The sequence below is a fragment of the Brassica napus genome, unplaced genomic scaffold, assembly GCF_020379485.1.
Source record: "Brassica napus cultivar Da-Ae unplaced genomic scaffold, Da-Ae ScsIHWf_1506;HRSCAF=2102, whole genome shotgun sequence".
Lineage (NCBI taxonomy): Eukaryota > Viridiplantae > Streptophyta > Magnoliopsida > Brassicales > Brassicaceae > Brassica > Brassica napus.
The window spans coordinates 72,374-100,329 of record NW_026014921.1 but is presented as its reverse complement, the minus strand read 5'-3'; the positions used below and the strand labels follow the sequence as shown (position 1 = coordinate 100,329).

The 27,956-nt window shown below is 31.8% G+C and overlaps 3 protein-coding genes and 2 long non-coding RNA genes across 5 annotated transcripts; 1 reads left to right on the top strand and 4 right to left on the bottom strand.

Annotated features, from left to right (window-relative positions):
* Positions 1-3,380: 3,380 nt before the first annotated feature.
* On the bottom strand, positions 3,381-5,095 carry LOC106382132. Its single transcript, XR_007331847.1, has 3 exons — positions 4,111-5,095; positions 3,775-3,854; positions 3,381-3,665 (listed from the first exon to the last, which is right to left on the bottom strand). It is a non-coding gene; the product is annotated as an uncharacterized LOC106382132 (long non-coding RNA).
* A 2,101-nt stretch (positions 5,096-7,196) lies between these two features.
* On the bottom strand, positions 7,197-8,076 carry LOC125597615. Its single transcript, XM_048772213.1, has 4 exons — positions 8,029-8,076; positions 7,795-7,952; positions 7,602-7,722; positions 7,197-7,532 (listed from the first exon to the last, which is right to left on the bottom strand). Exons 1-4 carry the CDS (start codon positions 8,074-8,076, stop codon positions 7,197-7,199), a joined length of 663 nt encoding a protein of 220 aa, XP_048628170.1.
* A 1,165-nt stretch (positions 8,077-9,241) lies between these two features.
* On the bottom strand, positions 9,242-10,232 carry LOC125597614. Its single transcript, XM_048772212.1, has 4 exons — positions 10,041-10,232; positions 9,673-9,958; positions 9,489-9,603; positions 9,242-9,386 (listed from the first exon to the last, which is right to left on the bottom strand). Exons 1-4 carry the CDS (start codon positions 10,230-10,232, stop codon positions 9,242-9,244), a joined length of 738 nt encoding a protein of 245 aa, XP_048628169.1.
* Positions 10,233-14,461: 4,229 nt separating this feature from the next.
* On the bottom strand, positions 14,462-15,654 carry LOC125597610 (PE-PGRS family protein PE_PGRS47-like). Its single transcript, XM_048772210.1, has one exon. The coding sequence runs from the start codon at positions 15,023-15,025 to the stop codon at positions 14,651-14,653; it is 375 nt and encodes a 124-aa protein (XP_048628167.1). The 5' UTR covers positions 15,026-15,654; the 3' UTR covers positions 14,462-14,650.
* Positions 15,655-24,949: 9,295 nt separating this feature from the next.
* LOC106361970 lies at positions 24,950-26,581 on the top strand. Its single transcript, XR_001272998.3, has 4 exons — positions 24,950-25,302; positions 25,561-25,809; positions 25,964-26,095; positions 26,216-26,581. It is a non-coding gene; the product is annotated as an uncharacterized LOC106361970 (long non-coding RNA).
* Positions 26,582-27,956: the final 1,375 nt, after the last annotated feature.

Sequence of the window (27,956 nt, the reverse complement as noted above, 5' to 3'; positions counted from 1 at the left end):
TTCTTGATCACACCTTTCTTGATCCAATCTTGAATTAAATGGCACTCCTTCTCGATATGTTTTGTACGAGCATGAAAAACCGGATTAGCAGCCAATTGGATTGCCGATAAACTGTCTGAATACAGAGTAATGCTCGATGTAGTATCAATTCCAAACACAGCAAGGAGTTCCCGCAGACACAGTAATTTACGCCACAGTATCACCTATTGCCCGATATTCTGCTTTTTTGCTGAAGAACAGGAGACAACGTCATGTTTATGTGAATTCCAAGACAAAGGTGAACCACCCAATTGAATGAACCAACCATGTATCTGACATATAAAAATCTAGAGATAAATCTATCTATTTATTCTATTAAAATTGAAGTACATTTTTTTGATATAAAATAATTTAGAATAATTCTCTCAAATAGCGCTTTTAAGTTTTATCACAAAAACAGCCTTCAAGAAAGAAAATAACTAAAATAGCTCTTTTTATTTTGAAAATATAATATTTATTTTTTTAATTTTTTTTTTAATTTGAAACTCTATCCCCGAAACCTCACCCATTAACTCTAAACCCTAAGTCTAGATTAGTTAACCCTAAGATCATTTTCCCTTTAATAAACCTTATATTTTTACCCTTTAATAAATTTTATTTTGGTCATTTTCTTTATTGAAGACTATTTTTGTGATAAAAACTTAAAAATGGCTCTCTTAAGGAATTTCTAAATAATTTATTTTAAAAAGATAGATTTATTAATATAAATAAACCTAATAATTGGTGTGTTAGTTTATAAATAAATACATCAAAAATTGGTTATTGTAGTAGAAAAATTATTAATTACAAACATGTGATATAACATATTATTTTGATTGGTTTTATATAACCAATAAATTACATACAATTAAAATCAATAATGTATCATAAATGTTATATATAACAAATTGAACAAATATCCATACGAATACATGTTTGTGCAGCCATTATATTAATGTGTTTTAAAGAATTTCATATGTCTATGCTATTAAACAAACTCTAGTACATATTAAAGGCATATTAAATTTGATTAAACTATATTATTTTATGATTAACTATATATTTTGTGATACACATACAACAACACGAAACTTTGTGGAGACGAGTACGAGCACATCTAACTTCCATTGCAGTTCTCAGATCGCGAGAAACGGAAACTTCCAAGAAGCAGAAGCTCTATTCAAACAGATGTCTGCAGAGAGGCCCGTCCTTTGCATAAGGCTGATGAAGCATATGTTTTAGGCCACAATCAAATAAATAGTTTTAGAGGCCACATTTTAGAGATGTTTTAGTGTAGTGGTTTCAGATTGTTTGCTAATACTCGTGACATACGAGAGTCAACCCCTATTATGCACTTCTTTAAAAACATATGTATCCTTCCACTATTTTTTCTGTTAGTTTTCATATAATATATTGCTTATTTAACAATATGATTCTTTTGTTGACAAATAAAAAAATAATATGACCCTCTTCGATTATTTTCATGGGCAAATCTCCAAAATAGCACCTTTCTAAGTTTATATCACAAAAATAGCATTCAAAAACTAAAATGACCAAAATAGCATTTTATTTTTTGAAAAATTTAAATTTTTTTAATTTTCAAAATTTGAAATCTTATCCCCAAAACCTCACTTCTCAACTCTAAACCCTAAAACCTAAACTCTAAATCCTAAACCCTAAATTCTAAACCCTAAACCCCACCCCTTGAGTGCTATTTTTGTGACTTTTGGCCTTGAGTGTTAGTTTGAGAACAAAAACTTGATTTAGTGCTATTTTGATCTTTTTCTCTATTTTCATTTCTTAATAATTTTCTATATCATATTTTTACTATCAAGTAATTATATATTAGAATATTTTTTTTGTATCTGAATAGTATTAGAGCTATATATATTACTAACTTTAACTGCCATAATTATAAGTTTCCTACTAAATTTAAATAAATATATTATTATCTGCTAAATATTGATTCATCGTTAAAAACATATTTTAAATATTATTATAATCTATAGCTCTAATACTATTCAGTTACAAAAAAATTATTCTAATATATAATTACTTGATAGTAAAAAATATGAGGCCACTATGGCCCTGTTCGTTTGCTCACCCAGGTGATCCATCTGGGTGAAGATGCAAATTGATGTTCGTTTAATGCATTATAATGCTACATCCAGATGGATCACCCAGCTGAATCATCTCAAATTCTCACCCAAATGAAGGTGAGTCTTGATGGTGCATCTGGATGCAGATGCATCTAGTGCAGTCCAAAATAATAAATGACAAAAATGACATTTTAAAATCAAAATATTATTTTCAAACCGTAAATTCTATTTTTTTTTGCATATACATTTTTTCGCTATAACAAAAAAATGTATTTTCTCGCAAAACGGAAAAACACACTTTTCCGCCAAAACCGCAAGATGCATTTTTCCGCAAAAAGATTTAAAACACACATTTTCATTAAAACACATTTTTCGGCTAAACAAGTAAAACCACACTTTTCGACCAAAACCTAAAAAACGCATATTCCCGCCAAAACTTCAAAAGCATTTTCCGGCCAAAACCGCAAAAAAAAAAACATTTTCCCACCAAAACCGGAAACAACGCATTTTCTCGCCAAAACAAAAAAAAACGCATTTTCTCACCAAAACCGAAAATACAATTTTCCCGCCAAAACTGGAAAACGGAAGTTTCCCGACAAAGCCAGAAAACATAATTTTTCCACCAAAACCGGAAAATGCATTTTCCCGCCAAAACCGGAAAATGCATTTTAAAAACTTTATTTTTAATTACATAATTTATTTACTGATGAGCTGATCCCATTTTTAAAAATATTTTAGGTCTAAAAATCACCTATAGCATAAGAACCTAATGTTTAGGCCGAAGAATCTCAGGCGGACTATTTGATTACAATGAAACTATGTCAGCTCGGTTTTATATCATGATTTAGCAATTTAAAAGTTAATTATGCTTATGAGAAGTTTACGTTTACGTGTTAATCCTATCTATCTTCAATATTTTTTTTCATTTTTGTGTCGTATTTTTTATTTTGGTTATTGCTTAATATAAATATTGATTTTTGAGTTTATTCTCATTTCGTCATTTTGTTTTGGCTTGAGATTTAAAAAATGTTTAAGATTTAAAATTATTAAAGAGATACATACTTAAGTTAAGATCCGCACCTAGTGCAGAATAAATATTTTATATTTATTCATTTTTATGTTTTTTGCATATTATGAAATAATAAAATAATAATTATATATTAAATAACTAAGAAATCAATTACTATTATGTAATAAATTGACGTGCGCATATAAATCAAATGACCGCTTTTGTTTATTCGCAATCATTTTAGGTTAAATAAATCAAAACAATCAATTTTATCTATCGTATATGATATATAATTAAATTTTAATGATATTAACATAGATATATAGTATAATTTAGATATAGATATATAGGGTAACGCACATTTTTCCTCTGACGCACACTATTAAGAGGGTTGAGATTCAAACTAAAGGCTAAGTGAGATTCACACTATTGTGGGATGTTGCTTCACCAAGAACCGTTATCCAAGCATTCTTAGCCATCTCATGTAACATGGATATTTCATCATCAATATAGCTAGCAGTGATGAGATGCTTCTTCAGCTGAGTGAATCACAAAGTGGAAGCAGAGGTACTTAGAATCAGAAAACTACAGAAAGAATGTGTTATGCAAACGAAATCAAAGTCTAGTGTTTTGAGAATAGTACCGTACCTCTCAATGCATGTCTTTTATACAACATCAAGAAAACTTAGAGATGATAATCTTAGGACAACATCAACCTGCACACAACACTGAGAAAAAAAAGATTTGAGGGATGGGAATAGTAAGTTTGAAGTTAAGGAGTGACATCAAATTTGATTACTTAAGACACTGATGCTCGAATCTTAACATCAAATTTAAACTTCTAAAAAGAGCACAAATTATGAAATATGAGTGATCCTGCTACTCTGCTCTTAAGAATGTTTTATGAGATGACTCTTGAGTCCTAAGTCTTAAGACAGAGAGATATGGAGCGAGTAGTTGGTGTAGAGTAAGGCTTTGACTCACCGAATGGTTCATGTATGACAGTGTGCACCCACCAGGTACTTCACCTTTGGAGAGAACAATACCGATCTTCAGTTATTTTGGCGACGAAGGTGCCCATAGTAGTTCGTTCTCGTACCATGTTGAACTGTTGTCGTCACCTTATTGAGCACAAACCAAAAATATTAAACCAAAACTATGCATAAATGATCATATTTAACATCATAAACATAGTGAAAGATTTATACTTTCAGGGAAAAGAGCATTATCTCCATCTTTTTCATGTGCAGCCGCCTTGTAAGAGCCACCACTATCATTATCAAATAACATAACTTCCTTCTCTTGTTCACGAACTACTTTTCTAACTGATTCTCTTGAAGGTTTACTTTTGGATATTTCAAAATTCTCGCAGCTGATATTGTCCTCGGCCTCCGCCTCTCTAAGAGTGCATCTTTTAGTCTGCTGGACTCCCGTTGCCGTTACTCTTCCTTTGTTTCCTGAGTCAGTAACACGGCCACGTCTATGCTCCGCATATCTCAAGCTCTATGCAATCCAGACACGACGGCAAGAGTCCGGTCATTACAGTCCTCCGCAAACGATGGGGAGGTTAGGGTTCGCCAGTTTTGTTGCGGTGAAGAGTAAACGTTATGGATGATGGAGAGAAAGAAGTTTTTCAGAAATTTGTAGTGTTGTAGGAGTTGTGAGATGAGTTTTACGCAAAGAAAGTTTACCTTCTTATAGATCAAGTTCCACCGCCTTGATGAGAGTTAAGATGCAATGAATGATTTATCGTGGATGGTGTGGGGCTAAGGAGTTAAGAATGTCGTCAATGGCATCGCATCAATGCATTTTCCGTAACGGCTGCATCCAGAATCTACACCGTCGGTTGCTCGGATTACATAAAGAAGAAGAAGACGGGAAACCTACGAATCTGTAAGCGGCCATTGTAGAAGAAGGAGAGCTCGGCAACTGGGCTAGATTTTTTATTATTTTTCGTAGCCCAATAAACCATGAAGTAGCGAAGCCCGCATGAATATCACTCTAACTTAAATGAAACGCAGTGCTGTATCAGCCCGGACACGTGTTGCAACGCCAGGACTCGACTTTCCTAGGTGAAATCCTAGGTGACGTTCTCACAGGAGAGAAAACAGTGTTTTATAATAATAGATAGATTATAGTCTTTTATATACACTAGAGATTTTACCGCGCTACGCGCGGTTTGTTTGTCTATAAACATTATATAATACTAATGTTAAATATAACTTAAACCTTAGATTTATTTTTTTAAAAAAAAAATATTATATCATTTATTTGTTTCAAAATATTTTATTTTTTTGAAATATCATTAATTTATGTTAACATATTAAATGTTTCTATTAATAGTTTAGTAATCATATTTAAATCTTTCTTAAAAATTATAATACTCTACATTTAATAAAATAAAAATGTTTTCTGTTATGTTATGTATATTCTATATTTTTTATAGATCATCTGATTGGTTTTTAATTATTTTTTGAAATATAGGTAAATAACCTTTATTTCATATAAATATATAATTTTATAAATGTGCAATGATTTTTAATACTTAAATCTGTAAATTTTGATAACCAATAAAATGATTCAGTAATTCTTTAAGTTTTGAAGCCATAATTTATTTTCAATAAACTTTTTTGGTATTTATGTTTTTGTAAATAATCATTTGTTATAAAAATGTGAAATATGTAGTAGATTTCAGTATGAACGATTCCATATTAGTTACTACATAAAGTACTATGGATAGATTGCATTACACATATGCAGATATATTAGTCATTGGTAAATTTTAAAAAATTCTAACCTTGGAATATTGTTTGTATGTTACAGTAGAAACTTATTTCCACTATTCTTAAGCTTGCGAAGGTGTTGGAATAGGGAGAAGCAATTTAGAAAGTTTTTAAAACTTGTAAAAAATTCTCAATGCATTAATTGGTGATGTTCTAACCTAAATTCTTATAAATAACGTGGAAAAATTTAATGGTATATAGATAGATTGAAGGTAACAATTTAAAAAAATGTAAATGTGATTTACTGAGAATCAAAAGCAGATCTAAATAACTTATTAAATTGATAAATGTTTATCTTATAATTTTGTGATTAAACCATATTTAAGCTTATTTCTATTTTATATTGACATATATGTTTTTTAAGAATGTCAACACTTTTAAAGTTTACTATATTTATTCTTTTATTTTATGTTATTTTAATTTAACTTTCAATCCGGAATTGTTTTTATACCAATTTCATCTAATTTTAAATCTAATAAGAACTAAAAAAAGTACCATGATTAACACAATAAATATGATGAAGGTAGTTGGATATTAACCGGTTCCTACTTTTGCTATCTAAATTAAGCGGAAAATTAAAATAATCGAACTAAAACCAAGCTAAATTTTGTAAATACTCAAATGATGTCTTAATTTCTAGAGCTAAACACCGAAATACTCACACCAAAATAGACGCAAAAACTTAACGCTGCACAATTGTGGACATGCGATAGTTTTATTTTTATATGCTTAATTTTAGGTGCCTGTTGTGTTCTCTTTTTTTCCAGGCTGTATCTACTTTGTTGTAAGGCTACAATTTTGAAGATTAATTCCTTATATGAAATGTATTTGACCTAAGATGTCTTGATATATTTTCCAATAGTATTATTAATAAATATTTGATAACCTTATATTTTGAGAAAATTAAGGAAATTACTTGGTAGATTTGTTTTGGTATTATATAGTAATTCATTATTTTTTATCCATAAAGTGTAATAAGGTACATAGATGTATATGCTGTGTTATCTTAAAATTTCGTTGGATGATAGTATTTCCATTATTTTGGTAATCTGAATGATGTATATGTTGTGTTATCTTAAAATTTTGGTTATTTAAATGCACCACTAACTTCAAAATTTTTATATTTCTCTTTTCTTTGCAATGAAACCAAAGACTAAAGAAAAAATCAATCTGTTTGAAAATATTAAACCAAAGCAAAGTTTTAAATAACGTTAAAATCATAGTCTTGACTCAAACTGAAAAAAAAAGGACGACCACTCAGCACGTACGAAGTGAGTGGCGTAAGATCTAGTTGCCATGTTTAGGACGCTTAGCCTTCTGTGATTCATCCCTTTTACTGCTACTTTCATTTCCATCATCAGCATTGATTCCAGACCCATCAACGACACTTGCAGTAGCCAAAGAAACTTCATCTTCCGCATCAAGTGGGATTTCAGTTAGAGTTGGCACAGGTGGCAGAATCTCTGGTGAGAAAACCTTAGTAACAGTTATAGCCTGAATCTTGCCGCTGAAGTTGAGGTTAGACACCTTGACCCTGAACTTATGAGTTTGTCCAATGGTGTCAATTAAAGCTTGGGGGGGGGGGGCAGGCATCTGATGGCCAGCACCAAGTTCTTGATTTGCCTAAAAATTCAAGAGGAATAACGTGAGTTCTAATGAACTGGGTGAGGGCTTGAGTTTATGGCTACGTACCTCAAAGTAGTTGTCAACCAATTCTGCCGCTTGCTTCCCTGTCAACTCAGTTCCTGCATCACCAAGTAGGATGAAAACAGCCTGGTCATTATTGTCGTAGACAGAGATCTTTGCGAGATATCTGTGAATAAAAGTGAACAGAAATCAAATTCTAGAAATATGAAGCATGAAATTGTGAGGTTAGAATGCATACTTCGCTACACCAGAAACGTTAGTGTTGCCACACTTGGCGCACATCAACGAAGAAGGACCTCTGGTGGCCTTAGTTTGACAACCGCCGCAGGCAATATAGTACCATGCACTGTCACGCTCAACATCATCAATTGTGGCTATGCAGTCAAAAGAAGCTTCCTGCAACAGGTTAAAAGACAGTGAATGACATGGATATGCTTCGTTTTTTACAGAGGTATCTTAACGTTCTATTTACCTTGGCATATTCCTGCTTGATGTAAGCAAAGATCTGCCCAATTGTCATTGTCTCAACCCTAGTAACCTAATCTGCATTAACCCGATTTGCAATCTCTGGGTTAGAAGTCAACCTGAGACAATTTACAAAACATAATTATTAAAGCTCACTCAAGAGAGACTGAAAAGAAAACAACTTTGAATTGACAAACATATTACTGTTCTCTCTACAACTACTAACCAGTTAAAGTAATCAATCGTGGGCTGGATATCTTTGTCTATGAAGACACGTGAGGATGACATCGTACTGAGAGCCTACGTTGCACGGAAGCTTCATCGGACGTCCGCTTCCCGCTTCGGAACCGGAATCGGAATCGGAACCTTGTGGAAGCTTACGGAATCTCGCTTCCAAAACGCTTCTAAAATATTCTCTTTAAAAACACATTGGAAGCTTACGATTCCGTTTTGGAATCACGCTTCCATTTAAAAAAAAACAATGTCTTATATCAATAAAAATATAAAATTATAGTTTTTAATTTATATATAATCCAAATTTTAATAGTATTGAATAGAGAGAATAAGAATATATAAATATTAAAACTAATACTATAAATTATCTTTATGCATTGAGGTTTTTATTAAAGATAAATCATATATTCAAATATATTATGTCAATTAATTATAAGGAATTAAAAAAATATAATATAATATTATTTAATTTAATTTATGTGTATTTTCACAGTTTAAATATGAAGTCATTTGAAAATTATTATAAGAATAAATGCTTTATTTTAAATTTAAATCATATAATTTTTAGTTTTAGATTTTAAAAAATAATCTTACATATGTATATATATTCATATATATATATATATGTGGATACGCTTCCAACACGTATCCGCTTCCTAATTTTTTAAAAAATCTCGCTTCTGCGCTTCCATACGCTTCCGCTTCCACGTACCCGCTTCCGTTTCCATGTAACATAGCTGAGAGCTAAATTACCTGTTTTTGGTTGCCACATTAAAACAGACACACACGTTAATGATACTGTTTCATGAATGGCTGAAACTTCAAAGAGAGAAGATGACCACATATATCTGAACCACAACATAACTCAACGTAAGACAGGAGCCTAAACTAATGAGATATGAGCAACCAAACACAACTTAATTCTTTTCTGAAACTATCAAGCATTAACATAGAGGTTGCGTGAAGAGCATTGACCCAAGTGAGAGTTAATGAGGCAAACAGGAAACGCTTGTATTTGCAGTGGGTGGGTTATGACATGGGAAAAATTGATTAGTGTCTTCACTGGATGTGAATTTCTTGTAAAAATCTTTTGCAGCCTTGTCCCAAAGGTACAGCTTCATAACGGCTCCACTGCAAAAATTTATTTAAAACAGCTTAAGTGTTATCAAGATGTCCTAGAGAGTAAGCTTTACAGAACGTGAGATTGTGATCATAATAACAATAAACACATACTCTTTCGTCTGCAAATGTACCAAAACATGACGCATGCTGATTATTTCGGCCTCATCAAGGACGGGGCGGTCAATGAGAGACTGTCCATTCACCAGCCTCAAGTGGCCAACGACATCTACAACAATTTTTTTGAAGATTAGTAGAGATATCTAAATACAACACAGATTTTTAAAATCAAGATTACCGTAGAGGTCGCCCCTGAGTCCACGGTTAGCTTGGAAATCATCATGTGTGTGGAACCTGAACCTGTCTGCCGGGAAAGAGACAGAGACGGGTATGTCATCGTCGTCAAGGGGAGCGAGAACAGAGCCGTTGGAGAATGAAATTGTTAAACTCTGATCAGCAACACGATAAATCTCCTTGCTTCTGGTGGCAAAAAAAATCTGAAGAGTGTAAGTAGCTCCTGCTTTGAGATGAGGCCGGTATGTTTCAGCACGATTAGAGGATATAAAACCTTGCATCACAGTCCCCTGCAGGAGTTGGAATAATTCAGGTTTAATGATGTTGATTTAAAGTACAGTGGAATGAAAGTTAGGGGATTAGAACTCATACATGTTCATCAATGAGTAGGAGCTCTAAGCCAAGAAAGGCCCGAGCTTTGGCTATGTTTCTTGCCTCCCAAAAGTGGATTAGCCGGAATCGAAGCTGTGACTCAGATCGTCCTGGTGAGATGTCGTTGAAATACATGGCGACGGAAGCTTTTCCGGTGGTAAGCTGAGACTTTGCGGTGGATTTCATCGCCATGGGTGTAGTTTTTCCAGATTAAGTTTTTTTTATTTAGGATGGATTTAGGTTAAGAGACATAGATTTGAATAAGAGAAGTATCAAGGAGAGATGGATCACACAATTGAAGAATAGCTTTAACAGCGTCATTGATTGTGAAGGTAACGGGGAAAGATCAGACGTTTGGAGAAGATGAAGTGGAAGGGTCTCGGGGGGGGGGGGAGACTATCGACTCCGAAAGATGCAGATGTACTATCATTGATGGGCCTAATAATAAATCAGAGCCCATACGAAAGTGTGAAAATAGCCCATACGAAACCTGCATGACATATCAAAAAAGTGTGATCTGATTGGATGATTTTTCTAGGTGACGTGGACAGCTTCAAATCTCTCCTTCAATCCCTTTTATATATTAGTTAGATACATAAAAAGAATAAGCAAACATACCTATATATAAATACATAAAAATAACATTAAATTACGACATCGAACTAAAATTGTCATGTAAAACTAGGAACACCCTCCTAGACTCATATACAATCATTTCCTACAAAAGTAAATATACATCTCACATAAATATCAAAATTGCATGTTGTCACAATCTCGATTAAATTCAATCATACTGCGGAACTATAGCTGCTTTTGTTGCCACGTCTAGCTTACCTTTATGGTAGAGAAAATGGATGAGCCATAGGATGAACATTAGCAAGAGAAACGCTCCAAACACTATAGCCACAACCACACTCATCGATTGAATCTTTCTTATGATTTGATTCTTAGAAGGGAACAAGATGAAGACTATATATATATATATATATGTATATGTGTGGACGATGACTACTTGTGTTAAAAATATGAAGCTCTTGGAAACTTGTATTCGTAATTCATCTCATTGACCATTGACTTTGTCTTGGTGTTTTCTTTTCTATTTCTAACCGAACCGTGTATTATTCCGGTTAAGCATCAACAAAACTCGAATTTCTGGTATAACTTTTCGAACCAAATTAGTCTAGACGTGTATTCATATCTTATATATTAAAACAGAAGTCATGATTTTTTTCATGTGTGATATTTTAAAATAGACCATTCCTTATAAAATAAACTATCACTAATCATTAATCAATTCTAATTAAATTACATTAATCATTAATCAGTATATTAACTGGTTTAACCTATAACCAATGCCCAAGATGTAAAAAAAGAAAATAGTTCACGGGATTCATATTTCCAGAGACAAAGATGTTTCCATGGGATGGGAGGCAGATGGATTGAAGAAAAGCAATTTGAAATCCATTGATCAGGTAGAAGAAAAATTAAATTCTTCAATCAATATTTTAAAACAAAAGAATATCAAAATAGAGATAGGACTCTTAGTGTTCTGTAAATTTGGTTGAGAGATGAATTGAACCTTTAGGGCACATGAGTCTCTATTGCTGGATATTCAGCAGAGGCAGAGACAACAGCTTAGGGCTTCTATGATGACAGAGGAAGATGAAGAGCTATCTTTCTTCCTCGAGATGAGAGGCGTGAGAAAGAGCATGATAATCTCCTTATCAACAATCATCATGAGTTGGAGACTCCACCAGGAAACATTTTTTGTTTTTTTTTCTTTGATTCTAACTTGTGGAGACAATCATGATGTCTTCTGATTTGGTTATGGTTCTGTACGTTCAAAGTTTGAAACTTCACCGATGTTCAATAGCTCAAGTGATGGCCCAGCAGGGAAGAAAGCTTCTACATTCTGCAGGCTACAAAAATGACAACGAATGGTAACTTCTTAGCCACAGTTTTTGTCAGCTAACATATTTACATGTTGAGGAGATAATTGACCCAAACGCAACGTTTTCAAATGAGGAAGGAGATGTGAGTGAAGGTGGCGAATTCCTGGAGCCACTGGAAGAAGCAAAGCTGTTCGTTGAAAATTTGGCTTATGATGCTGACAGCCAGGCTTTAACTATGCTCTTTGAGAAAGTCGGAACAGTCGGAGCATCTCTGGTTTGAAATAGTTATTGCAGTGTTCAGAATTGTGTGGATTGAATATATCTACATATATTAACATTAGATGGAACTTTCATACTTTTGGTTTTGAATATTCTTTCTTTTTACATTTGTTTAGTTCAAGAGATATATACAATATATAGAAAAACCGACCAGAGTCGTGGGTTTGGATTTGTGACTGAGAATAATGAAAGAAGCTCAGAGAGAGGTCTAGAAGTTCAACATTATGTAAATTTATATGTTATCAATCATATATGAAGTCTCTGCACAAAGGAACATAACCACAAGCAATTCACTATTTAAGTAAACCAATTCCAAAATAGTGTGGTTATAAATCAATAAACCAAAGCCAACTTACATGTATGGTAAACATTCGTTACTTTTTAACGGAAAAATAAATATTTTTGAAAATTTGATTTTGGCAAAATTTTAAAATTTTGGTATCGTAAAAAATATCTTAGCTATAGAATTATGGTTTCCAAACTTTGCATATTTTATTTTAAAAGAATATTAACAAATAACTTTATTTAATATATGTAAATTAAGTTTTAATACATTTAAAACAAAATACGTTAAATAATTTTAATATAAGATATATTGGGAATAAAATATTTAATTGTAAGAATATAAAAATCACTCATAAAATCAAGAATTCAAAGTTTAATTAATAACAATGTTGGACCACTACATTTATTTAAATTCCTTTATTTCTTCTACAACTAACTTAGTTATTATTAAATATAATCTAGCTAACATATTATTTTAATATTTTTAAAATAAAATATCTAAAAATATCTTTTTAAGATTACATTTTAATACATCTTCATTTTCATTTAAGTATCTTTATTTATTTAAAAATTTACTATTAAATAGTAATATTCGTAGTTAATATTAAATGTTATTATAAATGAATACTAATTTATTTTTTTATAGAATAAGAAATAATAATTTCTACAATTTTTTTATAATAATTTAAATGAAGTGGACTTTTATTAATTAGACTTAGCGTAGGTTATTGAGTTAAAAATTTAGATCATACAAATAATCTGATTAACATATATGTATGACTAAATCTAAAATACAAGTATACCTTTAGTAAAATATCTAATTTAATGTTAAATTGAGAGTTAAGGTTTTAATTAGTGTCCATGTTTTAATAAAGAGTTACCACTGATAATTTGAAACAATAAATTATAAATATATAACTTTGATTTTGTCATAAACAATTTAAATATATTACTTACATTATCACCAAATAAATTATTATCTATATAAAAAATATCAAATTCTAAACTATGAAAATTGTGTCTTTATTAGCTTATATGTATTAATATAAAAATTATCCAAATTGTATGTTTCATAATCAAATATACTTGAAAATAATAAAGTTGAAAAAAACTCCAAATTCCAAATCATTTATTTAGACTTAGTTGTTTAAACATCAATAACACATTTCATCAATGCATATAACATCAATGCATATAACATTTCGAACCATCAAAACATATGACTAACCATAATTGTGAAGTATAAAAAATAACAAATAACACCCGCACGGTTGTGCGGGTCGAGATCTAGTTAAGTTTAATAACATACATACTGTACCACTCTCTTTTTATTATTTACTTCTTATACAACAAAATTTAGCACTATGACCTTTTATTTTGTTCCTTTGACTCGACTGATATTCTTTTTCGACTAAAAACTTTTTATTGATTAATATCATCTTTACAATGTTACAAGATGTTTTAAAAGGGAAGGACAACAAGTCAACAATGGAACCACATCCATTCCACATTAATATTTATAGCCTTCCTAGCTAATTTATCAGTACATTTATTAGGGTGCCTCTTCTTATGAACAAAAATGACATTATGAAACATAGTTTTCCAATTTTCTTACCCCTTCTATATAGCAAAGTCATGATGGAGACATTAATCATTCTTGAATCATTTTTAACTTCCATTTTGCCAATTGAAATGGTATCATGCATGTTTAAATATATTTAAAAGTCTGAAAAGTGAGGTATTCAACGATTATATTCTCCTTCAAAAATTAGTCTGGTGGTATAAGTCTACATTACATATGGTTAAAACAAAAGCAAAAAAAAAAATTGAAATTAACTTTTTAAGAAGGCATTCCGTTTACGTAGTTAATTTTTTTTTTCATTACGTAGTTAATTTTTGAGTAATCAAAGTTGTATTTGAAGATTTAATATACAAGACTTTCTCAGTAGTAACTAGTTATACTAAAAAAAATTATCTAGAAAACCATAAAATTTAGATTACATATATAATGGTTATATTCACCTTATTACAATCCCATTAATTATGATTACAATTTTTTTATCTCATTAAGGAGATCACACTTAAAACCTTACATTCACAATTTAAAACCTTGCATGCAAATTCACTATTACGTCACTAATAACTATACAGCCTTTAACCTCCACACCCGCCACAACCGCCGCAACCACCGCAACCACCGCAACCTCCACATCCTCCTCCACCATCTCCACCACCATCACATTCTCCTCCGCCTTCCCCGCCTCCTCCACCACCACTAATTTCATCGGCGGTTCCGGTGGTTACAGCCGTAGCTACAACGGCTGTGGTGACAGCGGTGCCTGTCAAAACAACAAGCCCTCCATCTCTTGCGACACTGCTTCTACCTTTTTCAACGTCTTTTACCGGCGGACGCGGTGGAGGAGACCACGTTTTTTTCTTTTTGCGGTTTTGAAGACAACATAAGATAAGAACAACCGCGATTATAGCGACGCAGGCACATACTATAAGAGCAATAATGTAACCTTTCATTGTTTCTTTTCTTTTTTCTTTTGGAAACTGAATGCAAAATTATGACTTTTGGTGGCCTTTTATATAGATCTAAGTTGTCGTATACTTTGAAAATGTATAGAAGGTTATAGCATAACTCTAAACATTTTAAATTGTTTATGAAAATTACAAGCAATTGCAAAGGAATTTCAAATGTACTAGCAAAATAATTAATAAGTGTGACATCTTCTTCTTGATTACTTTTTCTTTCCAAGAAAAAAAAACGTACGTGACAACTTAATCACTTTGTTTCTTTGACCATAAACTCAAAGATTAAGTCTGAAAGAACTAATCTTCAGTAAGTCAGCTGTTACGGGTCTGTGGGTATATCAAAATGTATAAACAATGAAGAATCAACTATACAATGAGATCACCATAAATAGGTTGGATGATTGAAAGTCATTCCAAAGCGCGTCCATGACAATACATACACTGATAAACTATTCTTTGTATTCATTAAATAAATTATGTTTAGAAAATAAATATGTCGAGTTCTATAATACAATAAATTTCTGATAATTTTCATACCATTAATTTGGCATAGTTAAGTTTTTTTAACTTTAAAGCTTCTTAGTATTTTAATTTTACCAGCTTATTATTATTTAATTAGTCTAAATGACTAACTTTAACTAAATTTTATTAGAGGATACTAATATTTCCACTAAATATGAGAAATAAAGGATCAACATAAATTAACGAGTTAAACTAATAGGAGGATAGATACAACTTGAACAAAAACACAAATAAGGAGTACCATGTTTAGAATTAAAAGTTTGTGCATCAACAATAAATCATTTATGGATTCAGTAGCATAACTTAAAATGATTCATTTGAAATTCAATTCCCAGAACTTTGTCTTCGCATAGAATACATGAAACTAACTAAATTATATAGTAATTTAATAGAATAAAAATAAATACATGATGCCGTCTATATTGCGTAGGTAATGTATAATATTCGATTTCCATTCTAACAAAAAAGTAGGTTAAAATAAGTCACAAACACAAGAAGTTATCATTACAAAACAAATTATCGAACTATCATCTTTCAACCGCATCCACCTCCGCAGCTGCCTCCAGCACCACAACCACCACCATTTCACTGTGGACGTCTCTACCTCACTTCTCTGCCGCCTTACCTCTACTCAGTGCCGTGCCTAGACTGAGGGACCTAAGACGATTGTAAATTTTTACCAAATGTTTTATTTTATTTATAAACGTGATTTAACTTTAATTAATTTTATTTATTATGAAACGATATTCTATATTTCAAAACTTCAGTATCATTGAAAACAACGTACAATATTTTTGGAATTGTTTTAACAAATGATTTACCATAGTATTTTTAAAATGTCCATAAGAAAATTAATTTATTTTGCATACTAATTATTACTCATATGATATTAGCCTGTCAATCTAAAATGTTAACATAAAGATATTATAATACATACATTTTCTTCAAATAATATTATAAATCATAACCTTTAATCATACTATCTATATATAGAGGTAAAAAACTCAACATAAATCATTTTTATCTAAATAAATCAAATATTTTCTAATAAAGGCGGAATCGTTAGTTTTACAAAATTGAGTGGCCCAAAGCAAATGCCTTTTTGCATAAATGAAGGCACAGCCATGCTTTTACTCTTTTATTCCGACGCTTTTTAGGACCAGCTAAAATAAATGTGGAATCTATTAATTGAGCAAAACTAATCTTTTAGAAATAAATTTTTGGTTTTTTCCCAAAAAATGTTTACGGTATTTTAAAACTATTTATATTAAATTTTAATAATAAATCTAGTTAGATAAAAAGAAACTTTAGTTGAAGAAAAAAAATGTATATATATATATATATCTAAAAATTATCATTAAAAGTGATTTTATTTATAAAATTATCCGATTAAAATAAATTTTGAAAATTTAGGCTTTTAACTGTGTGTCCCGGGGTGATTACATTGATAGCCATGCTATCTATTATCTAAGCCAGCACTGGGTTTAGTCGGCTTTACAACAACAAGGCCTCCATGTTTCTTTCCTTTTTTCACATCCCGCTGCTTTTTCTTCTTGGGGCAGAAGCAACAACATAACATTCGACACATTATTATCCAATTTAGCAAATGTCAACAATAAATGTATAAGCATTGTTATAAGTTGTCTGAATACTGATACCAACATGTGATTTAGGGCCTGACTGGTTTAACTGCAGCGGTTGCAGTTGCGGTTGCGGGAGTTTGCGGATGCGAGTGGTTGCGGTTTCTAGCGGTTTTAAGAGATTTGTACGACTGGTTCTGCGGTTAGAAATTTGTGCGTTTACGGGATACTTATGACTGGTTAACTACCAAATGCAGCAGCTGTTAAATAATAAATTAATAATATTTACATTTTATACAATTATAAAAATATCAAAAATAATAATATTATAATAAATATAAAATTTATATTTAGAAAGATATAGTTTAATTTTTTTAAAAATATAGAAAATATTTTTATTTTAAAGTTTTATAATATTAATTAAAATTTAATTGACATATTTTAGCATTTTTATAATTTCACTTTAATTTTTTTATTGAATTTTTTTATTTTTGTATTTATATTGTTTTGGAAAAAAAATAATTTTTTTATCCTCCCGCAAACGCCCGCAACCGCAAACGCTAGCTGGAACCAGCTTTTGAATTTATGAGGTTCAGAGCGATTTGGAGCGGTTTAGAGCGGTTTGAGCGATTGTTGCAAAACGCCAGCAACCGCTACTAACCGCAAAAGCTGCGTTTGCGGGTGGTAGCGGGAAAACCAGTCATACCCTTAAAAGCCCTTTAATATAATCCCAAACTGCCGTGAAAGTTTGACAACTATATAAAATGTAAAATTACAGTTTGACAACTACATAATATGTAAAATTACAGTATACATAAACAAAATTACAGTATACAATAAAAGAAAGGGAAATTGGGGATGATAACACTAAAAAAACCATAATTCACTATATAACTTTTTTTTTTTTTTTTTTTTTGGCACAAAATTCACTATATAACTAAAATCCCACCATCTCTCCTCTTTTCTCTTTCTATCTCTCTCTACCTTCTCTCTACAAAACTAATTTCTTTTATTTTTCTTAGCTATTTCAAAAAAAAGCCCTTAAAAAAATGCACAATTCAATCCTGCGAGCAGAAAAGTGGCCCGGACTTTGATTCTTGATTAATACTACTAAGAGTCAAACAGAAAATGAGATGCACATTTACACTTATGCCTCGGAAACATCACATTATCACAGTTTTAAGAGTCGAGTATTCAAACATTTCAAATATATGTATAGAAGTGTATGATATGTATTTCGATGACTGCGAAGAATTCATATATACTTAAGCATAAGCATTTTGCTCCTCTTTATCCAATCAAATTTTATTTTAAAGCATTAAATAGCATTTAGATGACGTAAATGCTCTCCAAATGCTCTCTACTGAATGTTTCCATATGAAGATTTTGATGTAGCATTTGCATTTAGAATATATAAAATCTATTAAATAGTTTAATAGAATTAACTTATTTTGTATAATAACATCATAAATACTCCCTCCGTTTTTTAATATAAGTCGTTTTACAGCTATGCACGTAGATTAAGAAAACCATTAATTTCTTATATTTTCTAAACAAAAACATCATTGATTATTTACCTAACCACAATTCAACCAATAGAAAAATAGAAGATATATTACTATTGGTCACACAACATTAATTATTAATAAATTTTACATAGAAAACCGAAAACGACATATAATTTGGAACAAAAAAGTTTCTCTAAAACGACTTATAATAAAAAACGGAGGGAGTAATATTTAGAGAAATGACCTTAGATAGCCATATACCAACTTTTTTCTTTCCATTCTAGAATTCAAGGCCCAAAATCACAAAAAAAAATTCATTTAATATGAGAATTTACCATTTAACCCATTTCTTTCTCTAATTATATTTTTTTTTCTGAAAATTGAAATAATGAATCGACGACGACAGCTTGCCTCATTTCCGGCGTCGATCATCTCGGCCGCCATTATCTTCGGCGTTGATCATCTCGGCTGCCATTATCTTCGGCGTCGATCATATCGGCCGTCATTATCTTCGGTGTTAATCATTTTATCCGTCATCATCTCCAGCGCCGCTCATCCCCATCGCCATCATCACCACTTTAATCATCTCTGCTTTCCCTCCGTAATCGAGCTAAGTGTGTTTACTATTTGTGTGAAAAGTCAGTTCTGAAAATGTCTCTCAAACTAGTAACTACGAGTCACTCAACAGAGACGTGAAGAAATATCAGTATGCAATCAGAGGTTCTATCTTGATCTGAAAGCTTTTTCCTTTTCTGGGTTTTCCGAAGTCAAAAGGATGTTGTTATCTTCATAGTTCCAAGTCTATTCTCTGTGATTTTCATCACTTTCTCTCATTGTTTATATCACTGCTTTTCTCGTGAACACATGTAAGCAAATTGGTTTGGTTTGCTAGAAGGATCCTTAAAGTGGTGCTCTTAAAGTGCAGATTTTTCAATACTATACTCTCTAAACCTGTTTTGAAATTAGCAAAATTAGTAGATTCATTGTTGGGTTTGTGGATATCGAAGCATATTCTTTCAGGTGAGAATCGGGTCAATGCCGGTTCCGGTGAGCGGGTGTTCCGATCAGTTCTTGGTCCTTCCTGAAACAAGCTGCAGAGGAAATTACCAGAGATGAAACTGAAAAAGAAGAAGAAGAAAAACATGACCCCAAAAAAAAAGAAACTTTTTGTTACTCAGGCTCGCTCTCAAGGAAACAGTGAGTAAAACTGTTGATGCAGAAGTTTCTTTATTGGTTAAGACACATGGTTAATGGTAGGTAAGGGCAATGGTGATCATTAACCCCAGAAACCTGACTGGTCAGTGTCTCAGTGAAGCTAACTTAAGAGAGATATTGCGATTCTTTTATGACAAGATATTGGTTCCTGTAGAGACGAAGTGTATCAGTAGAACATATACAAAGATTAGAGACCCTCATCAACTCCAAGAAAGTAATCATTTTCCTTTGTGATCATCTTTACACTATGGAACACATGTGAGATCAATACTTTATCTTTAAAATATTTTGATGGATATCTTAGATAACATATATGCCTTATAATAGTATCACATTAAGATTTTCTTAATAAAATTCCTAAAAATGCTTCAAGACAGCTGAAACTTCTGATACTCTTAAAACTTCATTGATGTTTCTACACTAACTGAAGTAGTTTTATACATCGTTTAAACGTTGCTTCTGTTCCTATCTCCCAAAAAAAATTAGGAAGGGGATCATACAAAAGCATCCAAAAATTACTTGAAAATTCTAAGATTTTGAGCATGTACCTGCTGCGTCTGATTTGGAGTAAAAACTGGAGTCTTAGTACTCGGTTGAGCTATTGGAGAGGCAGGTGTCTCATTCGTTGCCTCTGTTTCCATCTGCAAAAAAATCAGGAAGAGGATCATGAACACGTACAAAAGCTTCCAAAAATTGCTTGTTACCTTTTTATTGTTTGGCGAAATAATCACAGTCAAAGGCTTTGTAGCATCCTACAAAAAACATGTTCATAATGCTATAGGCTCTATAATATCCTGGAAAAACATGTTTATAATGATATAAATAACATTAGTTTCTCTTCCAAAATACATTCACTATTATTTCAGAATAAATCTTACTTCATCGTCAAGATTTTCTTCTGCTTGATTCGGTTGGAATGGCATCTCATCTGATGGCTCTCTCTCTCTCTTACGGAAAAAAAATGGGTCCCAGTCTTTGTCTCAGCCTATAAGAAAAAAGGAAATTGTAAGAGTTAGTTAAACAGAAAAATATTATATAAACATTTTAAATATTTCTTCTTACTAAAGCATTCTGATTTTCATAAAGAATCAATAAAATTAGTGAAGATATTGGAGAGGAAGGTGTGTTATACACAACCTGTGTATCCTCTTGTGATAATAAAATAAAAGAGGTATTTATGAGGAGTTTCTACAATTAAATAAAATGAAACATAGTTGCTGCAACAATTAGGAAGGCGATCATGTATATGTACAAAAGCAACCTAAATAAATTGAAAATTCCAAAAGTAAAAAAACAAGCATACTTGTTGTGTCACATTAGGTGGAAGAATTTGAGTTTCAGTCTGTATCTCAGCCTATAAAACAAAAAAAAAACTGTAAGAGATTTATGTAGAAAAATTACAAGCCATTTTTACTAAAGATATTTTCTTACATCAGCATTCTGATTTTGATCAAGAATTGGTGTAGACATTGTAGGGGCAGGTGTGTTATCCAAAGCTTGTGTATTTTCCTATAAAAAGAAATAAAAAAGTTTAAGTTGTAGTTATGAAAGAGTTTCTGTATTTATATATTAAACAGACTAGTGTTTACCTTTTCATTATTTCCTGAAATGATCTCAGTCAAAGGCTCTGTAATATTCAGGAAAAAACATATTCATAATGATATAGATACCAATAGTTCTTCTTCCAAAATACATTCAACTATAATTTAAGAATACATCTGACCTCATCGTCAAGATTTTCTTCTGCTTGATTCGGCTTGGATGGCGTCTCATATGATGGCTCTGCCTCATTCTGCAAAAATCAGGAAAGAGATCATGAACACGTACAAAAGCTTCCAAAAATTACTTAAAACTCCAAGATTTTGAGCATGTACCCATTGCGTCTGATTTGGAGTAAAAACTAGAGTCTCATTACTCGGTTGAGCTATTGGAGAGGCATGTGTCTCATTCGTTGCCTCTGTTCCCATCTGCAAAAAAAATCAGGAACAGGATACAAAAGCTTCCAAAAACGACTTGAAAATTCCAAGATTTTGAGCATGTACCTGCTGCAATGATTTGGAGTAAAAACTAGAGTCTCAGTACTCGGTTGAGCTATTGGAGGGGCAAGTGTCTCATTTGTTGCTTATGTTCCCATCCGCAAAAAAAAAATCAGTAAGGGGTTATGAACACGTACAAAAGCTTCCAAAAATTATTTGAAAACTCCAAGATTTTGAGCATGTACCTACTGCGTCTGATTTGGAGTAAAAACTGGATTCTCAGTACTCGATTAAGCTATTAGAAAGGTAGGTGTCTCATTTGTTGCCTTTGTTTCCATCTGCAATAAAAAAAAACAGGAAGGAGATCACAAACACGTACAAAAGCTTCTAAAAATTACTTTTTATTGTTTGGCGAAGGGGGTGTTTACCTTTTTATTGTTTGGCGAAATGATCACAGTCAAAGGCTCTGTCGCATCCTGGAAAAACATGTTCATAATGATATAACTACCAATATTTTATTTTTATTGTTTGAATATCAATTTATTGACAATATTTCTTTTGGCTCTGGACTAATAGGGTACTTTAGTCCAAGCAGTGCTAGTTTGAGAGGTACTGAATCTCTCATCTTGTTTCTATCCTGCGTAAACAAGGAAATGTTTTTTCCGAAATTTGTTATCATCCGATTGTTTGGAAGGCTTTTCTGAAAATACACAAATCCTTCCTGAAATTTTAAGAAAATTCACGAGCCTACCAAAGATATCAACATGCATAAGCAGAACAAAACACCAAGCAAAAAGTTTTTCAAATTTGTTACCTTCATACTTTCTGGAAGACTTTCCTGAATCTATACAAATCCTTCCAGAAAATTTTATTAACACTACACAGTTTCACAAGTAAAAGCAACAAGAGACTAACAACGTCATAAGAAAATTCACGAGCCTACTAAAGATATCAACATGCGATATCAACATGCATAACCAGAACAAGACACCAAGCAAAAAGTTTTTCAAATTTGTTATCATAGGATTTTCTGGAAGGTTTTCCTGAAACTACACAAATCCTTCTAGAAAATTTAAAAAACACTACATAGTTTCACAAGTACATGCAACAGGAGATTAACAATGTCATAAGAAAATTCACGAGCCTACCAAAGATATCAACATGCGATATCAACATGCGTAAGCAGAACAAGACACCAAGCAAAATTATTTTCAAATTTGTTATCATTTGATTTTCTGGAAGGATTTCCTGAAACTAAACAAATCATTCCAGAAAATTTAAAAAACACTACACAGTTTCAAAAGCACAAACAACAAGAGATTAACAATGTCATAAGAAAATTCACGAGCCTACCAAAGATATCAACATGCGATATCAACATGCTTAAGCAGAACAAGACACCAAGAAAAAAGTTTTTCAAATTTGTTACCATCAGATTTTCTGGAAGTTTTTCCTAAAACTACACAAATCCTTCCAGAAATTTTAAAAAAAAACTACACAGTTTCACAAGCACAAGTAAACAAGAGACTAACAATGTCATAAGCAATTGATGTAGTTCAACTGATTCTCGAGAATAGCATATGTTGTTCTCAACTGTATCTAGAAAACAAGAAAATCAAAAGGTACATTACCTCAAAACCTTGTGTTCTCACAATTCAGCAGCCTTTGATTTGAGCTCCAACAACTTCCAAGGACCTTTCCCTCGCTGGACAACAAAAACGCAGTACTAAACAGTCATCTTAGGCACATTACAGTTGCGAATAAAGAAAACATGAAAAGTTTTAACTTTTATGTATGTTGTGAACTAGAAAAAGCTATAACTTTTAGAGGAACAAGAGAACTAAAACATCGTCACACACATTTTCTAAACACATTCAATAGATGCAAACAAACAACAAATAAATATGTAAAAAGGGATATAAAAGTAGAAATTAAAGGAGAAATCAAAATAACCTGTCTCTTTGGAAAGCTAAGCTTAAGGCAGTAAGAGCAGCAGTAATGATGGCAAGAGAGGTCGTGAGATAAGCGCAAGACCTGAATGTTCAACACAGCTCAAGAGGATCATTAATTATATTTCTCAACCAGTGCTTTCAAATGACACAGGAAGGCTTTGACATATACCCATAACGAAAATCACGAGGATAAAGCTCTGTAAATGAAGCTTCCTGAGATTCCTTCTTTGTAATTATGATTTTGTTCTACATGTTCGTTTTGAACAACAAAACAAGCTCAAATATATTATCCGAAGAACAACAAATCGAAATTCCTAATTATCAATTCAAAAATCCTAAGCTTTTTTTTTGTGAACCAAACAAGATAAACACTAATCATACCGAGATGGCATTGGAGAATCAAAGCTTCGTGCTCGTCGGAGATGACGACAGTGTTCATCGTCGCCGGAGTTGGTGAAATTTCGTCGGCGGCCCGTCGTGAGAGAGATCATAGAGATTTTGAGTCGTGAGAGAAAGATCGGAGAGATTTACTAATTTATTATTTTATTTAATATAAAGCAAGGATAATAAGGTCATTTAGTGTATTAATGAATGTTATTTTGTGATTTTTAGTTTCTAGTGCTATTTTTGAGATAAAAACTCAAAAGAGACTATTATGGAGGATTACCTTAATATGTATATCCAAAAACTATATAATTTTTAAAAATAATTTCAATTTTTTTAAAAATAGTATTACAAATAATATTTATATCCAAAAATTTTCGTATAACTTAATTTTTTTAAAAAAAATCAAACTATTTTGTTTTAAAAATTAGTTAAAAAAATTAAAATAAAAACAATTTTTAAAAATAAATTTTGAACTTTTAAAAAAAATTTGAATTTAAAGAAATAAATTTTGAAATAAATTTTAATTTTTTATAAAAAAAGTAAATTTAAATTTATTTTTCAGTAAAATCATTTCACATTTAAAATATAATTCATTATTACCAATAAACAAATAAAAAATATATTATAAATATAATATACCTATATTATTCAGAAATAAGCTAATTATAAATAATATACTAATCTATATATATAAAGTATTGTTTGCCTCTCTCCTGTGCCTCCACATCACTAATTCATCTCTTCCTAGCCGGCCACGTGTCCACTTGACCAAAACGTACGGTTTCCTCATTTAATTGTTACGGGCTTCGCTATTGTTTTGTGTTATGTTCATGGGCTGGCCCATGACACTTGCATCTTCTTCTCAGTCTGAAATTTAGGGTTCACCAGCTTTAGGAATCTTCCATTCTGTATGTTAACAATTGCAGTTCTGAGATTTTCGTATACATTTTGTCAATAATCTCAAAGTCCATTTATGTTCTGATCGTTTTGTCTTACCTCCGAACCGTTACAAGTTGCAGAGATTGGCATAATTAACACAAACTTAACTCTTCCTCGCCACTAGGACCACGATCAAGAATTCAATGAATCTTATTCAGTTTCCAGTCTGTGATTCTCTCCTATAAAAAGGTAATTATTCATCCCTTGAACATCATCTTTTCATCTCCTATTATCGAGAGATTTCTTATTTTTTCTATAATGGCTGCATCATTTGTCTTCCACTCTGATTTGAAAGCAAATGTTGTTCTTCCACGGCTGTTATGTTTATCAAACTCTAGATTTTGTTTGTCTTTTTGTTTTTCTCTTTCTTCTCCATAAGATTTGTTGATAAACACTATGGATTGCTTATGCTTTTGTCTTATATACTCTTGGCTCAATACAAACCAGATGGAGGTGGAAGATCTTAGCTGCCACTGGAAAAAAGCTATGGCAAAGATTATTTTTCAGGAGATGGAGTTGAGATGAGGATGAGAGTTCAGGCAGCGCTGAAACTGGAAAAAGCTATTCCCTTTAGTCACGAGATGGAAATCATTCAACTCAAGTTGCATGATCAAGCTAGATACGACATATTGTTACAGTCACACGGCAGATTATTAAATATCCTGTCAAGGGAACTTTTGATCCTTTAGTTGTTGGGTAACTAAAGTTTCCATCTTTATCTTCTCAATACATGATTTTAATTGCCTATAAGGTGTTTGAGTTATTGTCTGCTTTTCTCATGTCTCAATCAAATAGTTGTTTCTCTGGTTTTGTTGTCTTCTGCTCAGTTTGGTGTTCGTATTTTAAACAGATCATACTACACGAAATTGCGGCTGTGATCTCCCCCAAGAGCCTTTTACGTACAGATTGACACATGAGGTGATGTTTTGTGGGTTAGTTGTGCTTTTTGCAATGGCTGCCCTCAAACCAGTAAACTCCTCAAGTAAATTCTCTGATTTGAGTTAATGTGATTCACTGTGATGTTTTGTGATTTTCATGTCTTTTTTATTTTAAAATCCTCTGATTTGAGATTAATCTGTTGCTATGACTTACTCTGATCCAGGGAGCTCAGTAACAACGACACCAATCTCATGTTCTGACCAAAGATGCAGCTGGGGTGTTCAGTCCTCTAATTCAGGCTGTTCTACTCAGAACAACATTTGCGCTTACACGTTTCAGTATGGGGATGGAAGTTGCACCTCAGGGTTCTTCGTCTCTGATGTCTTACAGTTCGTTTGAGTACTATGACTCTTGGCCAGACATGTTGTCTCATTTTTTATTTAGTGCTCTGCTTTTCAGTGTTTTCTTCTTGCATCGCTTGAACAGTGATGAGCCCAAGGCCGATGTCACCTTTTAGAATAACATGTAAGACCCATGAATACACTAGAATTGATTAAAAAAATTTAATGCATGGAGATAGTTCATTTTACCTTGATCGAGTGTTGAGAGAGTGCTTGCAGTTTTGGCACTGAAGCCTCAAGATGATCTTCTTCGTGGTCTAAGCATGTTCAACGGATAACACAAATACACATCACCCTTAAAACAAATTATGACATAAAAAACATAGAGCAAAATAATCCCAAATTTAAAAACACTAATAAAATTTTCATATGATTTTAATCTGAAAGGATCAAATACAGAATCATAAAAACAACTCAGTCCCTAAAACTACAAGATAAATGGCTCACTATATTGATTAAGAATATCTAAAAATTGCTCAAGATTTAACTAACTGGTTTAATTCAAACACACAAAACACACTTTGTAAAAAAGAAGTGTCTATTGTACCTTTGATGACACCCAAAAACAACAATCCACTGAGATGAAGAATGGATATTAAAAATATCAAACAAAAGAAAGACCAAAGGAGACGCCATGAAAATGTTAAAATTTGCAGTTAAAAATTAATTATCTTAGTATCAGTTTTAGTACCAATTATTTTTAATCCAAAGGGATTCTTTGATGTTTTTATTTACAGAAATTACATAATATATCTAGCAATAATGACAATAAGTAATTGTAGTGTAACTAATTTTTTTCCAAAATCATTTAATTAAAGAAAGTTAATCTTATAATTAATTATACATCATGGAACATAAACAAATGTCAATCCATTTCTAAGTATTTTTTCAAATAAGTACCACATTAAAATTCTTTTAAACATTAAGTAAATAGTAAAATTATATAGGGTAGTATTATGTGTTTTTCCAATAACTATTTTAGTTTGATTATGTATATCTGATTGAAATATTATTCATTTTGTTTAACAATTATTCTTTTGTCATTTTGTAGTGATCTATAACAAAAAAATAAATGATACGTATTTTATAAAAAGCAGAAGACAAATCATCTATCACATAATTTACTTAACTGCATTGATTTTGGGGTTCAATTTTCTGAAATTCAGTATAAAGCGATTTTATAGAAATAATGCCCTATACAAAATATATAATTGAATTTTAGAAATTATTTTAAAAAATCATGTCAATTACTTAGCGAATCCACTCGCCGCGCGAAGCGCGGCCCGGCCCTAGTTTTATATATAAATCATTACTGCTTTACCAATAACAGTATTAATTGCATTTATGAAAGCAAATTGGTTATGTACTTCGAAAGCATAATGTTACTGTTTTGCCATCGGATCTACCAATCGAGGCCTTAGCGGTCAACAGACAGTGATAATTATTTCGACATGTTAATATTAAAAGATTTGTTACTGTGTCAACCCTTTAACAAAAGAAAAATTGTTACTGGTTCTACACGGGTTTATAGTAATCATGTGCAACATTAGGCTGCTCTAGGCC

Excerpts from the sequence above, each read along its gene's own strand:
- LOC125597615 (XM_048772213.1), bottom strand. The coding sequence starts at position 8,076 with ATGACAATTGGGCAGATCTTTGCTTACATCAAGCAGGAATATGCCAAG. Across the intron at positions 7,953-8,028 it reads TCAAGCAGGAATATGCCAAG|GAAGCTTCTTTTGACTGCAT; the intron begins GTAAATAGAACG and ends AACCTGTTGCAG. Across the intron at positions 7,723-7,794 it reads AACGTTTCTGGTGTAGCGAA|ATATCTCGCAAAGATCTCTG; the intron begins GTATGCATTCTA and ends TTTTATTCACAG.
- LOC125597614 (XM_048772212.1), bottom strand. The coding sequence starts at position 10,232 with ATGGCGATGAAATCCACCGCAAAGTCTCAGCTTACCACCGGAAAAGCT. Across the intron at positions 9,959-10,040 it reads TCCTACTCATTGATGAACAT|GGGACTGTGATGCAAGGTTT; the intron begins GTATGAGTTCTA and ends CAACTCCTGCAG. Across the intron at positions 9,387-9,488 it reads GTACATTTGCAGACGAAAGA|TGGAGCCGTTATGAAGCTGT; the intron begins GTATGTGTTTAT and ends AAATTTTTGCAG.
- LOC125597610 (XM_048772210.1), bottom strand. The coding sequence starts at position 15,025 with ATGAAAGGTTACATTATTGCTCTTATAGTATGTGCCTGCGTCGCTATA.